This window comes from Sapajus apella, unplaced genomic scaffold (genome assembly GCF_009761245.1).
Source record: "Sapajus apella isolate SASKATOON/1434 unplaced genomic scaffold, GSC_monkey_1.0 scaffold56, whole genome shotgun sequence".
NCBI classification, from domain to species: Eukaryota; Metazoa; Chordata; class Mammalia; order Primates; family Cebidae; genus Sapajus; species Sapajus apella.
In genome coordinates this window covers 10,829,157-10,846,828 of record NW_022436996.1, presented here as the reverse complement: position 1 = coordinate 10,846,828, position 17,672 = coordinate 10,829,157, and the positions used below count along the sequence as shown (strand labels likewise).

At 38.6% G+C, this 17,672-nt stretch overlaps 1 protein-coding gene across 1 annotated transcript in view; it reads left to right on the top strand.

Annotated features, from left to right (window-relative positions):
• CNTNAP2 (contactin associated protein 2) overlaps nt 1-17,672 on the top strand; it is a 2,272,324-nt gene that overhangs the window by 1,236,740 nt on the left and 1,017,912 nt on the right. Inside the window, exon 10 of the mRNA XM_032245220.1 lies at nt 16,569-16,740. Coding sequence (XP_032101111.1) covers nt 16,569-16,740 — 172 coding nt within the window. The remainder of the gene's footprint in view (nt 1-16,568; nt 16,741-17,672) is intronic.

The window sequence follows — 17,672 nt, the reverse complement described above, 5'->3', positions numbered from 1 at the left end:
TGTTGAGTCTTTTGCTTTTCCAAGCATACAGTGCAAGCTGTAGGTGGATATACCATTCTGGGGTCTGGAGGATTATAGCCCTCTTCTCATAGCTCCATTAGGCAGTGCCCCAGTAGAGAATGTGTGGGGCCTCTGACCCCACATTTCCCTTCTCTACTGCCCTAGCAGAGTTTTTCATGAGGGTCCTGCCCCTGCAGCAAACTCCTGCCTGGGCATCCAGGCATTTCCATACATCCTCTGAAATCTAGGTGGAGGTTCCCGAACCTCATTTCTTTACTTATGTGCATCCACAGGCTCAATACAACATGGAAGCTGCCAAGGCTTGGTGCTTTTGTTTTCTGAAGCAACAGCCCAAACTGTACCTTGGCCCCTTTTATTTGCAGCTGAAGTGGCTGTGACACAGGGCACCACGTCTCTAGACTTCACTTAGCAGAGGGACCCTGGGCCCAATCCATGAAACTATTTTAAGCCTCCAGGCCTGTGATGGCAGGGACTGCTGCAAAGTTCTCTGACATGCTCTGGAGACATTTTCCCCATTGTCTTGGTGATTAACATTTGGATCCTTGTTACCAATGCAAATTTCTGTAGCAGGCTTGAATAACTCCTGAGAAAATGGGATTTTCTTTCCTATCACATTGTCAGATTGCAAATTTTCCAAACTTTTATGCTGTTTCCCTTTAAAAACTGAATGCCTTTAACAGCATCCAAGTCACCTCTTGAAAGCTTTTCTGCTTAGAAATTGCTTCTATTGGATACCCTAAATCATCTCTCTATATTTCTAAGTTTCACAAATCTCTAGGGCAGGAGCAAAGTGCCACCAGTCTCTTTGCTCAATCATAATGAGTCACCTTTGCTCAAGTTTCCAACAAGTTCCTCATCTCCATCTGAGACCACCTCAGCCTTGATTTCATTGTCCATATCATTATCAACATTTTGGTCAAAGCCATTCAACAAGTCTCTAGGGAGTTCCAAACTTTCCCGCATTTTTCTGTCTTCTTCTGACCCCTCCAAACTGTTTCAACCTCTGCCTGTCACTAGTTCCAAAGTTGCTTCCACATTTCAGGATTCTTTTCAGCAACACCCCACTCTGCTGGTACGAGGGTACTGTATTAATCTGTTTTCCTGTGGCTAATAAAGTCATACCTGACACTGGGAAATTTATAAAAGAAAGAGGTTTAATGGACTTAACAGTTCCACATGCCTGGGGAAGCCTCATAATCATGGCGGAAGGCAAGGAGGAGCAAGTCACATCTTACATGGATGGTGGCAGATAAAGAGTGAGAACTTGTGCAAGGAAACTCCTGTTTTTAAAACCATCAGATCTTGTGAGACTTATTCACTATCACCAGAAAGAATAGCACAGGAAAAACCCACCACCATTATTCAATTATCTCCCACTGGGTTTGTCTCATGACACATGGAAATTGTGGGAGTTACAATTCAAGATGACAGTGAGTGGGGACACAGTCAAACCGTATCAGTCCTTTACAGCAAAGGGGCCCACTCTGAGATCATGTCACATCCTGTTGTCACAACTATCCAGTCTCTGACAATCATCATCATTTCACGAGTCATTTCTTCACATCAGTCATTTCTTCAGTTTCATTACCTTCTCATTCTTGAATATTCTATTCCAGACATTTGTCATTCGTCCTGAATTTATATTGGTTTGATGTTTCCTTGATATTATACCCAGCCATGTATTTTTGGCAGGAGTCTCACATGCCATGCTTTATTCTTCTCATTGAATCTCATCAGGCAGCCCCCTGCGTCAACTGGTCCTGTTACTCATGGTGGTAACTTTCATCACTTGATTATAAAGTTATCTGTCTGGTTTCTCCACTGTAAAGTGACTACTGTCTTCTTTGAAATTAATAAACATATATTTTTAATATTGGGGTACATAGTAGGTATATACATTTATGAAGTATATAAGATGTTTTGATACAGACATGCAATCATGGGGAATGGGGTATCCATCTCAAGCATTTATCCTTTGAGTTACAAACAATCCAATTGTTTAAGTTATTTTAAAATGTATAGTTATTATTGACTATATTTGTCCTATTGTGCTATCAGATAGTGGCCTTATTCATTAGATGAAGATGGTTTATGAGTTTTTTTAAATAAAAAACATCTTTTTAAAAAGACATTTTGAGGCTATGTTCTGCTTCCAACTTTCACCCTTTTATTTGAGCACCTATTGATATGCCTTGCCTCAATTAATTATTAATATGATGGTTTCCAAATGGCGACTTTCTCCTTGCAGCATTCCTGTTACATGTATCACTTAGCATAGTGCTATTGGAAGAGTTTTCTCTTTTTCCTATGTATTTATTCTTAGACAGGTGGCCTCTTGGATTCCTATTTTATTCAGTAGAATATGATCTGTAGCTTCCTTTTTTTCTCCTCCCTTTTTAATTTTGATATTCAAAATCTCTTTTTGATACTCAAATTATATATTTTGTACTTATTGTCCTTAGGGGAGCAAAAGACATTTCAGGCTGGAACCTGTGTCATTCTGACATGGCCCCATTATTCTTTGGGCAGTTCTTTACTTTCTGGTGCAGGAAAATATTCCAGATTCTTATTGTACTTTCCCTGATGCAGCTTAGAATCAGACATTTCTCCAGAGAACCCTGGTTTTGCCCAGCATAGTAACCAAGACCTGAGAAACACGACTATTCATGGCTTTGGGAGTCACCCTGTTAGTAGGCTGTCCCCAGTGGAGGATAGGAACCATCTATATATTGACTAAATATACAATTTCATTCATATTTATTTCTGTATCTATCTACATATGCCGAAAACCACAAATTTACACTAATTGATTAAATTCTAATGCAAACGCACAAGGTTCATTCTGTCTTTCTTTTTCTCTTTTTTTTTTTTTTTTTTTTTGAGAAAGAATCTCTTTCTCCCAGGCTGAAGTGCAATGGCGTGATCTTGGCTCACGGCAACCTCCACCTCCTGGGTTAAAGCACTTCCGCTTCAGCCTCCCAAGTAGCTGAGATTACAGGCACATGTTACCATGCCCAACTAATTTTTTATATCTTTAGTAAAGACAGGGTTTCACCATGTTGGCCAGGCTAGTCTCAAACTCCTGACCTTGTGATTGCCCACCTCAGCTTCCCAAAGTGCTGGTATTATAGGCGTGAACATTCTTTGTTATGTTTCATATTTGTACCCTCTTTTTTTGACCTTGAGAATTTGGCCCTCACTGTCCTCAATGTATTTATTTATTTGCTCAATCAACCTGTACTGTAACCAATCTCCCAGCCACATGGGGTGGAGATCCTGTGCCTGTGCCATCCTCTGTGCACAGGTCCTGGATACCACTAGACTTTTCCTGGGCCACTCTATCTCCCTGCTTTCTTGGATCCCAGTTTTCATGAGGGTCTTTTCCTGCCCCTGTTCAATGGGTTTGGGTTTTTTACTATTCAGGAAGATTGGGTAAATCGTAGAGATTAGTAGTCATTTTCTGCAATCTGCCAAGATTATATTAAAAGGAAGACCCTAAGTGGTTTTAAACATCCTTACGGCATTCCACCAGCCTCCCTTGCACCTCTCAACCTTCCCAACTTTAAAATAAGGGAGAGAAGCCTTATAGGCACTTGGTTTGAAACGTGTAAATTTTTCAATCTTCTTGTCTACTGTTTGCTTTTTCTGTCCCATCAGATGAACATCATAACTTACAACAATTTAGGTTGCCATTTTAATGTTAAAACAAGTATCAGCATATTTTTCACTGATGTATTTCTGAATTAAAATTTTAAAACCCTGAAAATGCATGTGTTTTCTTTGTCAGCAAGAAAAGCAATATACTGAGTGGACTTCAAATCAAGTGTGAAGTTTTTATATAAAAGTCTTGAAACAGAAATTTCAGACATGCCAGTAAAGTAATATAATTACACTGTTCCTGTAAAGAAGGCAGGTTTCCAGTGCACAGAAAGTAAGATGCAATTAAGACTGACAAGATTACAATTCACTGTGGGTGTTATAACACATTGTCAAATTGTAGAAACCAGTAACAACACATGTATGGATATTGTATTTTTTTATTCCAAATTCATAGAAATTTAAAAATATAACAAAAACATGCAAAAAATTTAACTGTATTCTGTATATTTTTACTAACTTGACAATTTTTGTTATGTTCACTTTATCTTCATTTTACAGCTATTCATTTCTGACCCTCAAAATGCCAGCTGCAAATTTATATTACAAAAAAATCCCACTATTAATCTTCTAAATATGTTAAATCCCAAGCTTTGGAGTAGTCACTGAAAGTATCACAGACACTTACACTAATATTTTTACTGAAATTTTATTTGTTCATAAAGGAAACAAACACAGAAAATAAATAATAGGTTCTCTTCTGTTTCAAAGGGAGTTAAAGCAGCAGGAATTTCAGTATCATAGATCCAACACCGTTAACTCATTGTTAACTAAGGGAACTGTCAATATTTCATCATTTACATAATGTTTTGCAAGTACGAGTAATCTTTAGGTTTGATTTGAGAAAATAATAGCAGGATTTGTTTATTATACTTTGTATTAGTTATATATTGCTGCATAGTGCATTGCCTCAAAACTTAGTGGCTTGACATAGTAATAATTTATTATCTCTCACTTTTCTGTAAGAGGCTAGTAATGTAGGAACACTTTGGCTGGGCAGTTCTGATTTGGTATTTCTTATGAGGCTGCAGATAGGTGTTTCCTGGAGCCACAGTTAGCTGATGGCTTGACTAGGATTGGAGCCTCCAATTCAAGTTTACAGACTCATGGGGCTGGCAAGCTTCTGCTGGCATTTGGTGATAGACTTTATTTCCCCTCCTAGGTGCCTCTCCATCTCACTGCTTGAGGGTTTCCATGGCTTTTAGACTGGCTTACCTAGAGTATGGGACCCAAAGACCAAGGTGCAGCCTCTAATGTTTTTATACTTCACCTTGGAAATCATATCACCTAGTTACTACTGCAGTATTCTGTGTGTTACACAGGTCAGCACTAATTCAGTGTGGAAAGGAACTACACAGGCCTTAAATATTTAGAGGTATTTAAAATAACATAATTATAATATGAAGACTTATGGCCATCTTGAAGATTGGTGGCAACTGTTCAACCCTATAGCCCACAGAGATTCATATCTTCCACACATGAAGTACACCCAACCTCCTCTAAAAGCCATCAGAAGTTGGTTGGCATTCCACCAGACCATCTGCTCAAACTCCAGGACCTCACTGTCTAAGTCAAATCAAACCAAAATTAATCTCAGAGAGTTCCAAGAGAAAATGAAGCTTTTTAGGTATAGTCTCTCAAGTACCACTTCCCAAGTACACTTGTCAACCTTAAGACCTGTGAACAAGTTTTATGCTACCCATACACCACATATACAATGGTAAATTATACACAGAGAAGCCAAATTGGACTATCTTGTTCAGAAGTGGAAAAAATAAGAATGACAAAGAAGTCAGTGGTCCATAGCAGTTTTGCAATCCAGTCAGGCAAAAGTTGGTAATTCTTGATTAGGACTCAGTCATGCAATTTCCTGGAAATGATTTTCCATGGCTCTTGCTCTGCTGCCCTCTGTGTTAGTTCTACCACTCTAAGTCATCCTTTTTTATATATATAGAAGATTGTTTCTGTTTACAGCTGCATAGGTTCTTGACCATAAAGGTTGGAGGATGAAGTCCTTTTTCCATTTTGTACCACCTCTGTCCCTTTCAGTACAAGCTGTTGGTGTTACCACCAATACAGTTCTCTTAAAACTGAATGGGCTTTCTATGAATTTTATTCAGGTTTTCTCCACTTAATAAAAGGCATATCCACAATTATATAATCTCCCCACTACCCTTGAGTTTCTATACATCTACAGAAGGAAAATGCTTTTAAGATTAATAGAACCCCTATTGTTTAACTGAAAAGATGTGTAAAGTATACCAATAAGCTGTTTGGAGGATCTTCTGTCTTTTGGAGTGGCTCTCTCATGTATATCTAATACCTTCCTCAGATATTTACATAGATTTTATAGTCACACTTCCTTGTCATCTTTAGACCACATTTTCCTTGAATTTGATCTTTGCTTAGGAATGTGATTTCTTAATTTTTGCATTGCACACCATCTGGAGAGACTGGAATTCAAAGAGCATTTTACTTTAAAAATTCATTAATGCCTGGCTTCTTCATTTTCAATAGTTCTTTAACTTTATCTCTTTCATATTTTTTTTCATTTATTCTAACAGAAAGAAGATGCCAGATGGCTCCTTCAGTACTCTACCTGGAAATGTCCTTAACTAGATTACACAATTTTATTTAAGTATATATTTTTCTTTTCCACATTAACACAAACAGCAATGTAGCTAAACTTTCCACCACAACATAGCAAAGATCTAATTTTCTCCCATTTCCGATAACACTTTCCTCACCTTCCTTAAAGTCATTACTGACAGCTCCTCAAGAGCCATCAAGCTTCTTTTAAGGCCTATCCCACTAATTTCTATCCCTAAATAACTGCCACATTTTTAGGTTTCTCTTGTAATTCTTTCCCAATATCAATTTTTTTGGTGGGGGGAGGTGTAACTAAAGTATTTTATTTTATTTTCAGTTTTTATTTCCATAGGTTTTGGGATAACAGTTGGTATTTGGCTACATGAGTAAGTTCTTCAGTGATGATTTGTGAGATTTTGGCATACCCATCACCTAAGCAGTATACACTGAACCCAGTTTGTAGTCTTTTATCCCTCACCACTTTCCCACCCTTCCTCCCTGAGTCCGCAAAGTCCATTGTATTATTCTTATGCCTTTGCATCTTCATAGTTTAGCTCCCACTTATGAGTGAGAACATGCAATATTTGGTTTTCCATTCCTGAGTTACTTGACGTAGAATAATAGTCTCCAATTCCATCCAGGTTGCTGTGAATGCCATTAATTCATTTCATTTTATGACTGAGTAGTATTCCATTGTGTGTATATATATATATACAAAAACACATGTTTATAACAGCACAATTCACAATTACAAAGCTTTGGAACCAGCTCACATGCTCATCAATCAACAAGTGGATAAACTTTGGCTCATATATGTGATGGAATACTACTTAGCCATAAAAAGGAATGAATTAATAGCATTCACAGCAACCTGGATGGCCTATCTGAACATCAAATTCTTTATTCAATATCTATTATTGCATAACATATCACCTGAAAATTAATTTCAAACCATGATGAATATGTATTACCTCTCCTGGGCCTCTCCAGAAGACTGCATATGGGATGGTGGTTGACTTTCCACAAAGTGAGCAATCTCAGAGACCAAGCTGGAAATAAGCTTGAGAAGTCACGTACTCCCACCACTTGCTGAGGTTTCTATTGTTCACAGAAGTGAAGCCTAATTGGCTATAGAAGGAGACAACAAAAGGTTATGAAATCAGGAGGCAAAGCTTAATGGTGTCCCTCTTGGAATATTTAAAGATTATATATATATGAAGAGAAAAAAATTAATAAATATGTAGTATTTTGTACTATAATTACCTTCTCTTAGAATATATCTCCTATTGGAAAATAAAAGGACTTGACCATCAAACTTCAAAATTACCAAGATTCAATAGAACATTGTTATGAGTGACAGATGAAATCTTGTTTTACAATCTTAATTATATCCAATTTGTAGTAATTGGTATTCATGTAGCTGCTGTGCTTCAGAGTACCTTTTATTTTCACAGATAGAGCCATTCATTTTGAAATCTTTCAAAGGTAGTGTGGATATGGTGAGACTCCCAATTATTCAAAAAAAAAAAAAAAAGCCAAAAACAACAAAAACAAATGAGGGTCTTCTTAAGAGTGGTCAGTAAGTTACAACGGGATGTTTTCTCTCTGCTAAGTTTAGATATTACACTCTATTCAATTTTGTGTGTGTGTGTGTGTGTGTGTGTGTGTGTGTGTGTGTGTGTGTCAAAGGAAAATTTATTAGTAGCAAGTACCCTTTCTTGGCTCCCAATTCCTCCTGTCAAACTTTTCTCCATCATCTATTCTTTTTTTTTCTTTTTTTTTTCCATTTATTTATTTTATTGCATTTTAGGTTTTGGGGTACATGTGAAGAACATGCAGGATTGTTGCATAGGTACACACGTGGCAGTGTGATTTACTGCCTTCCTCCCCATCACCTACATCTGGCATCTCTCCCCTTGCTATCTCTCCCCAACTCCCCTCCCCCCACCGTCCCTCCCCTATTTCCCCCAACAGACCCCAGTGTGTAGTGGTCCCCTCCCTGTGTCCATGTGTTCTCATTGTTCAACACCTGCCTGTGAGTGAGAACACGCGGTGTTTGATCTTCTGCTCTTCTGTCAGTTTGCTGAGAATGATGGTTTCCAGGTTCATCCATGTCCCTACAAAGGACACAAACTCATCGTTTTTGATGGCTGCATAGTATTCCATGGTGTATATGTGCCACGTTTTCCCTGTCCAGTCTATCATTGATGGGCATGTGGGTTGGTTCCAGGTCTTTGCTATTGTAAACAGTGCTGCAATGAACATTCATGTGGACGTGCCCTTATAGTAGAACGATTTATAATCCTTTGGATATATACCCAGTAATGGGATTGCTGGGTCAAATGGAATTTCTATTTCTAGGTCCTTGAGGAATCGCCACACTGTCTTCCACAATGGTTGAACTAATTTACACTCCCACCAACAGTGTAAAAGTGTTCCTATTTCTCCACATCCTCTCCAGCATCAGTTGTCTCCAGATTTTTTAATGATCGCCATTCTAACTGGCGTGAGATGGTATCTCAATGTGGTTTTGATTTGCATTTCTCTGATGACCAGTGATGATGAGCATTTTTTGAAATGTTTATTGGCCTCATGTATGTCTTCTTTTGCAAAGTGTCTGTTCATATCCTTTGCCCACTTTTGAATGGGCTTGTTTGTTTTTTTCTTATAAATCTGTTTTAGTTCTTTGTAAATTCTGGATATCAGCCTTCATCAGATGGGTAAACTGCAAAAATATTTTCCCATTCTGTTGGTTGCCGATTCACTCTAATGACCGTTTCTTTTGCTGTGCAGAAGCTGTGGAGTTTGACTAGGTCTCATTTGTCTATTTTGGCTTTTGTTGTCAATGCTTTTGGTGTTTTGGTCATGAAGTCCTTGCCTACGCCTATGTCCTGAATGGTTTTGCCTAGATTTTCTTCTAGGGTTTTATGGTGTTAGGTTTTATGTTTAAGTCGTTAATCCGTCTGGAGTTAATTTTAGTGTAAGGTGTCAGGAAGGGGTCCAGTTTCTGCTTTCTGCACATGGCTAGCCTGTGTTCCCAACACCATTTATTAAACAGGGAATCCTTTCCCCATTGCTTGTTTTTGTCAGGTTTGTCAAAGATCAGATGGTTGTAGATATGTTGTGTTGCCTCCGAGGCCTCTGTTCTGTTCCATTGGTCTATATCTCTGCTTTGGTACCAGTACCATGCTGTTTTGATTACTGTAGCCTTTTAATATAGTGTGAAGTCTGGTAGTGTGATGCCTCCTGCTTTGTTCTTTTTGCCTAGAATTGACTTGGCTATGCAGGCTCTCTTTTGGTTCCATATGAAGTTTAAGGTGGTTTTTTTCCAGTTCTGTGAAGAAGGTCATTGGTAGCTTGATGGTGATAGCACTGAATCCGTAAATTACTTTGGGCAGTATGGCCATTTTCACGATATTGATTCTTCCTAACCATGAACATGGAATGTTTCTCCATCTGTTTGTGTCCTCTCTTATTGCGTTAAACAGTGGCTTTTAGTTTTCCTTGAAGAGGTCCTTTATGTTCCTTGTTAGTTGTATTCCTAGGTATTTTATTCTCTTTGTGGCAATTGTGAATGGCAGTTCGTTCGTGATTTGGCTCTCTTTAAGTCTGTTATTGGTGTATAGGAATACATGTGATTTTTGCACATTGATTTTGTATCCTGAGACTTTGCTGAAGTTGCTTATCAGTTTCAGGAGATTTTGGGCTGAAGATGATGTGGTCTTCTAGATATACAATCATGTCGTCTGCAAATAGAGAAAATTTGACTTCCTCCTTTTCTATTTGAATACCCTTTATTTCTTTTCTTGCCTGATTGCTCTGGCTAGAACTTCCAGTACAATATTGAATAGGAGTGGTGAGAGAGGGCATCTTTGTCTACTGCCAGATTTCAAGGGGTATGCTTCCAGTTTTTGCCCATTCAGTATGATATTGGCTATTGGTTTGTCATAAATAACTTTTATTATTTTGGATATGTCTCATCAATACCAAGCTTATTGAGGGTTTTTAGCATAAAGCGCTGTTGAATTTTGTCAAAGGCCTTCTCTGCATCAATTGAGATAATCATGTGGTTTTTGTCTTAGGTTCTGTTTATGCGGTGAATTATGTTTATAGACTTGCGTATGTTGAACCAGCCTTGCATCCCCAGGATGAAGCCTGCTTGATCATGGTGGATAAGCTTTTTGATGTGCTGTTGCAGTTGGCTTGCCATTATTTTTTTGAAGATTTTTGCATCTATGTTCATCATGGATATTGGCCTGAAGTTTTCTTTTCTTGTTCAGTTTCTGCCGGATTTTGGTATCAGGATGATGTTTGTCTCAAAAATGATTTGGGAATGATTCCCTCTTTTTGAATTGTTTGGAATAGTTTCAGAAGGAATGGTACCAGCTCCTCTTTGTATGTCTGGTAGAATTCAGCTGTGAACCCATCTGGACCTGGGCTTTTTTTGGGTGGTAAGCTCTTAATTGCTGCCTCAACTTCAGACCTTGTTATGGGTCTGTTCAGGGTTTCAGCTTCTTCCTGGTTTAGGCTTGGGAGGAGGAAGGTGTCCAGGAATTTATCCATTTCTTCCAGGTTTACTAGTTTATGTGCATAGAGCTGTTTGTAATAACCTCTGATGATAGTTTGAATTTCTGTGGAATCTTTGGTGATACCCACTTTTTCATTTTTTATTGCATCAATTTGGTTATTCTCTCTTTACTTTCTTATTAATTTAGCTAGTAGTCTGTCTATTTTGTTGATCTTTTCAAAAAACCAGCTTCTGGATTTTTTGATTTTTTGAAGGATTTTTTTGTGTCTCTATCTCCTTCAGTTCTACTCTGATCTTAGCTATTTCTTGTCTTCTGCTAAGTTTTGAGTTTTTTTGATCTTGCTCTTCTAGCTCTTTCAGTTTTGATGATAAGGTGTCAATTTTTGATCTCTCCTTGCTTCTCATGTGGGCACTTATTGCTATATATTTTCCTCTAGAGACTGCTTTAAATGTGTCCCAGAGATTCTGGGATGTTGTGTCTTCATTCTCATTGGTTTCGAAGAACATCTTTATGTCTGCCTTCATTTCATTGTTTATACAGTCAACATTCAAGAGAAAGCTGTTCAGTTTCCATGAAGCTGTGTGGTTCTGGGTTAGTTTTTGAATTCTGAGTTCTAACTTGATTGCACGGTGGTCTGAGAGACTGTTTGTTATGATTTCCGTTCTGTTGCATTTGCTGAGGAGCGATTTACTCCCAATGATGTGGTCAATTTTAGAGTAGGTGTGATGTGGTGCTGAGAAGAATGTATATTCTGTGGATTTGGAGTGGAGAGTTCTTTAAATGTCTATTAGGTTTGCTTGGTCCAGGTCTGAGTTCAAGTCCTGGATATCCTTGTTAATTTTCTGTCTGGTTGATCTGCCTAATATTGACAATGGGGTGTTAAAGTCTCCCACTATAATTGTGTGGGAGTCTAAGTCTCTTTGTAAGTCATTAAGAACTTGCCTTATGTATCTGTGTGCTCCTGTATTGGGTGCGTATTTATTTAGGATCATTATCTCTTCTTGTTGCATTGATCCTTTTACCATTATGTAATGTCCTTCTTTGTCTCTTTTGATCTTTGTTGCTTTAAAGTCTAATTTATCAGAGATGAGAATTGCAACTCCTGCTTTTTTTTGCTCTCCATTTGCTTGGTAAATCTTCCTCCATCCCTTTATTTGGAGCCTTTGTGTATCCTTCCATGTGAGATGGGTTTCCTGGATGCAGCACACCGATGGGTTTTGGCTTTTTATCCAATTTGCCAGTCTGTGTCTTTTGATTGGGGCATTTAGTCCATTTACATTTAGGGTTAATATTGTTATGTGTGAATTTGAGACTGCCATTTTGGTGCTACCTGGCTGTTTTGCCCTTTAGTTGATGCAGATTCATCATTCTGTTGATTCTCTTTACCTTTTGGCATGTTTTTGGAGTGGCTGGTACTTGTTGTTCCTTTATATGTGTAGAGCCTCTTTCAGGAGATCTTGTAAAGCTGGCCTGGTGGTGACGAAATCTTTGAGTACTTGCATGTTCACAAAGGATTTTATTTTTCTTTCACTTATGAAGCTTAGTTTGGCTGGATTGGAGATTCTGGGTTGAAAGTTCTTTTCTTTAAGGATGTTGAATATTGGCCCCCACTCTCTTCTGGCTTGTAGGGTTTCTGCTGAGAGATCTGCTGTGAGTCTGATGGGCTTCCCTTTGTAGGTAACCCGACCTTTCTCTCTGGCTGCCCTTAGTATTTTCTCCTTCATTTCAACCCTGGTGAATCTGACGATTATGTGCCTTGGGGTTGCTCTTCTTGAGGAATATCTTTGTGGTGTTCTCTGTATTTCCTGGACTTGAATATTGGCCTGCCTTGCTAGGTTGGGGAAGTTTTCCTGGATAATATCCTGAAGAGTATTTTCCAGCTTGGATTCATTCTCTTCGTCGCATTCAGGTACACCTATCAAACGTAGATTAGGTCTTTTCACATAGTCCCACATTTCTTGGAGACTTTGTTCATTGCTTTTTACCCTTTTTTCTCCATTCTTGCCTTCCCATTTTATTTCATTGAGTTGATCTTCAACCTCTGATATCCTTTCTTCTGCTTGATCAATTCGGCTGTTGAAACTTGTGCATGCTTTGCAAAGTTCCCGTGTTATGTTTTTCGGCTCCATCAATTCACTTATATTCCTTTCTATTTTGTCCATTCTCATTAGCATTTCGTCAAATCTTTTTTCTAGGTTCTTTGTTTCTTTGCATTGGGTTAGAACATGTTCTTTTAGTTCACAGAAGTTTCTTACTACCCACCTTCTGATGTCTGATTCTGTCATTTCATCACACTCGTTCTCCATCAAACCTTGTTCCCTTGCTGGTGAGGAGTTGTGATCCCTTGCAGGGGGAGAGGTGTTCTGGTTTTGGGTGGTTTCATCCTTTTTGCGCCGGTTTCTTCCTATGTTTATGGATTTATCCACCTGTCGTCTTTGTAGTTGCTGGCTTTCAGATTGTGTCTCTGAGTGGATGTTCTGTTTGTTGATGATGAGGTTATTTCTGTTTCTTAGTTTTCCTTCTAACAGCCTGGCCCCTCTGCTGTAGGTCTGCTGAGGTCCACTCCAGGCCCTGCTTGCCTGGGGATCAACTGCAGCAGCTGCAGGACCATAAAGGTTGTTACCGGTTTTCTTCTTCTGCTATCTTTGTCACAGAAGGATACCCGCCAAGTGTCAGTTTGATCTCTCCTTTATCAAGTGGCTCTTTGGATATACAGGCGTCAGGGAGCTGCTTGAGGAGACAGTCTGTTCTTTATAGGAGCTCAAATGCTGAGCTGTGAGCTCTGTTGTTCATTCAGAGCTGCTGGGCACGTACCTTTAGGTCTGCTGCTGCAGAACTCATAAACCACTTTTTGTTCCCAGGTGCTCTGTCCCAAGGATTTAGGGTTTTATTTATGAGTTTCCATTTTGCTGCTGCCTTTTTTTTTTCCTTCAGAGCTGCCCTGCCCAGCAAGGAGGCAGCCTAGTCACTGTCTGCCTGTAGAGGCTTTGCTGAGCTGCTGTGGGCTCCACCCAGCTGCTGAGTGAACTTCCCTGCAGTCCTGTTTGTATGGGTGTAGTTAGAACTGCCTCAGCAATGGTGGCCAAACTCTGTATTGGCGCACTCTCTCTGTACTGGCGGGTTGCCTTGGCAACGGCGGGGTGCCTCAGCATTGGCTGACTACCTCTGTACTGTTGGAGTGCCTCGGTAATGGTGGACGCCCCTCCCTCACAGAGCTGGACCGTCCCAGGTTCAGCTGCACTTGCTGTGAAACTCTCAATCCAGAGAGTTTCTGGTGGCTGTTCTTTTTTGGAGGTGGGACCATATGAGCCTGATCACCTGGCTCCCTGCCTCAGAGCCCCTTATTTTTTTTTTAAGTTTGTGTTCCAGTTGCTTGTTGAAGAGGCACTGGGATCTGTTTGTTTTCCCATGTGGCAACTCACTGCACTGGCTTAAACAGCGGCACTGAGATTCATGGCGCTTTTTTTGCCCTGGAATCTACTGTCCTGGTTCCCTGTTCAGTCCCCTTTTTAAACAGATGAATGGACAACTTCCTGGGGATCCAATCCCCAGCCAAAAGGGCACCTGGACCAGTGTGTTTTGTACGGAGAACCGCTGCATTGGGGCGGGGCAAAGCAGCCGTGCAGGCCAACACAGCCTTGCTGGTCGAAACAGCAGCGCTGGCCGAAACAGCTGTGCTGGTGACCCATGGGGCTCCTCCACCTGGGAATTTCCTAGTCTGTGGGCAGTAAAAATGCAGCGTCCACTCACCCTCTGTGCTTTCACTAGGAGCTGCAATCCTGAGCTGTTCCTAAATGGCCATCTTGGATCGATCCCGTCTATTCATTTTTTTCTTGATTAAACAATTGAAAATCATGTGTGCATGCAACTGGTCTAAACAGATCATTTATCTAAAATCAGCATTTTTCTGAAGGGACTAAATGAAATGAAAAAAATGTGGATGATTAGAAAATACACACACACACACACACAGGCCATATATTAACATTAAAATAGAGCCTTATATTGATTTTTTAAGTCAGTAAGCTAATTCAAATATAATCCTATTGTTATACAGTACTGTGTTGATGGAAAATAACATATACCTCTGTGACTAACCCGTAAAGGAGATTAAAATGACAGTTATTGGACTTTAAATATTGTAATCCATTAATGAAGAGAGAAAGAAGGTTTCTGCTATACTAAACCTTTCGTAAAAAAAAAAAAGAATAGAATATCACTTAATGGCTGATGGTTTGGCTGTGACCCCACCTTAATCTCATTTTGAATTGTAGTTCCCATAATCCCCACATGTCATGGGAGGGACCCGATATGTCATGGGAGGGACCCACCCAGAGGTAATTTTATCATTTTATGATAGTGAGTGAGTTCTCATGAGAACTGATAGTTTTATAAAAGTCTTTTCCCCATTTTGCTCGATGCTTCTCCTTGCTGCTGCCATGTGAAGAAGGACATGCTTGCTTTCCCTTCTTCCATAATTGTAAGTTTCCTGAGGCTTCTCCAGATATTGTGAACTGTGACTCAATTAAGCCTCTTTTCTTTATAAATTACCCAGCCTCGGGCATGTTTTTATTAGCAACATGAGAACAGGCTAATATAATGGCCAATTTCTGTTTTTATTGAAAATTCACTTTTATCTATTTATGGAGTATTTGATTCCAACCCATTTTACATGAATTGTTTGTTGTTGCAGATGTAATAGATGAAGTGAATGTATGAATAACTTTAGATTTGTAAGCAGACAGATTAGTACAGTATAAATTTTCCCAATAGGCAGATTTTTTGTGTTGAGCACCATGTGAAGTAGAAGCTTTCAGGACTTTCTGGAGATACTTAATGGCATTAAAAATATCATTCTCTTATGGCCTACACATTTTCAATCCATAATGCATGTTTATACCCAATTATGCATGTTTCTCTTAGAAAGATATGATAGTAATTGATTGGCGATCTCTTAAAGTTATTTAGCAATAATCTTTTATTATCTGATTTCAAAGTTGGTGTGTGCATTCCATTTCCTAATAGAATCAACAGTATTTACTCTGTGTATTTGTCTTTATTCTTGTTATATACTCTTTTAATTTTAGTTCAATCTGTTATTATTTACACCACATCATTGTGTATTATTTATGCCATATTATGTATAAGATATATATTCAAAGCAGGGTGGGTGACCTTTATGCCTAAATTTATTTCTTTATAACGTTCCCCTGGATTTTATAGATTAAAAAAAGCACCTGTAATGCAAATATTTCCTTGTAATGAATTACACACTAATCTACTTTATTTCATGATAGTAAGTTTAGCTTATTTGACATCTCAATAACAGGCAATAGGGAATTAAGAAAATAGAAATAAACATTGAAGATACAAGAAGAAGGAAGTTGGATGGTTGGGAAAGTTCTAAGGTTTTGTGTCCTAATCTCTGAGGGCTGGCTCAGCAGAGGAAGCATAACAGTGAGCCTTTGACAGCACAGGGACAGAAAGATGTGAGACTGAGAAAGAAGATATCAAAAGAGAAAATTTGAGTGATAGCAGACCCCAGAGGCAAACATTGACCTGGTAACCCATTACAATTCAACCCTGACTTCTACCTCTGTAATAATCTCACTTTCTCAAAAAACTTTCTTCTTCTACACTGAATATAACATCAGCAAGGATCAGAGAAAAAGTAGTTGGATGTAGTGGCTGTGGTCAGGTAAAATACCCACAAGAATTTTAGTGAAGCATGCTGTACACTAGATTTACATTCCCATTTCTTCTGTTTCTCAGGTTTTCTGAACCAGATGAATAACTCAAGTCACTCTGTTCTTCAGCCTTCATTCCAAGGATGCATGCAGCTCATTCAAGTGGATGATCAACTTGTAAATTTATACGAAGTGGCACAAAGGAAGCCGGGAAGTTTTGCGAATGTCAGCATTGACATGTGTGCGATCATAGACAGGTAAATGATTTTTCCATCCTACCTCACATTGTCCAAACTTTTCAAACCTATGTTTCTGTTGTGAGACCAGTGAAGGAGCCAAAAGAAAAAATAAAAATTAAAGAAACACAGGTAAGGTGGAAAAAAAATATATATATATATATGTGTGTGTGTGTGTGTGTGTGTGTATATGAATATGATAAAACGCATTGTGGTGTTGCATTTGTTCAACAGCCTTCAATCAGAGAATCTGAGCTTTAAACAAGTAGTTTTGTAAGCAACAGCAGTATGGCAGAGAAACTCTTAGAGTTGATTTTTAGTTTTGCTTTCTATGTCTACAAGCAGAAATGTCCATTCTCTTTCTGTCTCAATCATGACTTGGCGTCAGCATGTTCCCTCCAAAACCCACTTCTGAAGTAAAAGGAATATTACAAAACTGTCAGTTCGCAATATGGATATTTATGAAGCAGGATATTGAGAGTAACTGGTTCAGCTTACAAAATACACATATTAAAATATGACAAAATCAAATCTTTATTGGTTTTGCAAATCTGGGAGGAATTTTTAATAAAAACTTTTATTGTATTCTCACACAGTGAAAAGATGCAACTTTTATGTGAAATATTGTGATTGTACTGCATATGCTGCTTTAACATACTTCTAGAAAGTGCCTTTCATTCCACTATGAAAAAGTTTGATTTTGAGATGTTTTGTGTCTAAACAGACCATATATGGTTTGACATTAACCTAGTGAATTTATGTGATTTTCTAAACTACATTTAAATCTTTTGTGGAAGAACTATCGTATTCTGAAAACTCATTTTACTAATTTTGTGTTTTGGGAAGATAAAAGCTCTTTTTTATTTTTTTTCTCATTACCTCAGTTGTCCAAGTAGGGGAAAGTTCTTAAATTTTGAAATAAGATATTAATCCTATCTCACTTCTGCCCACAA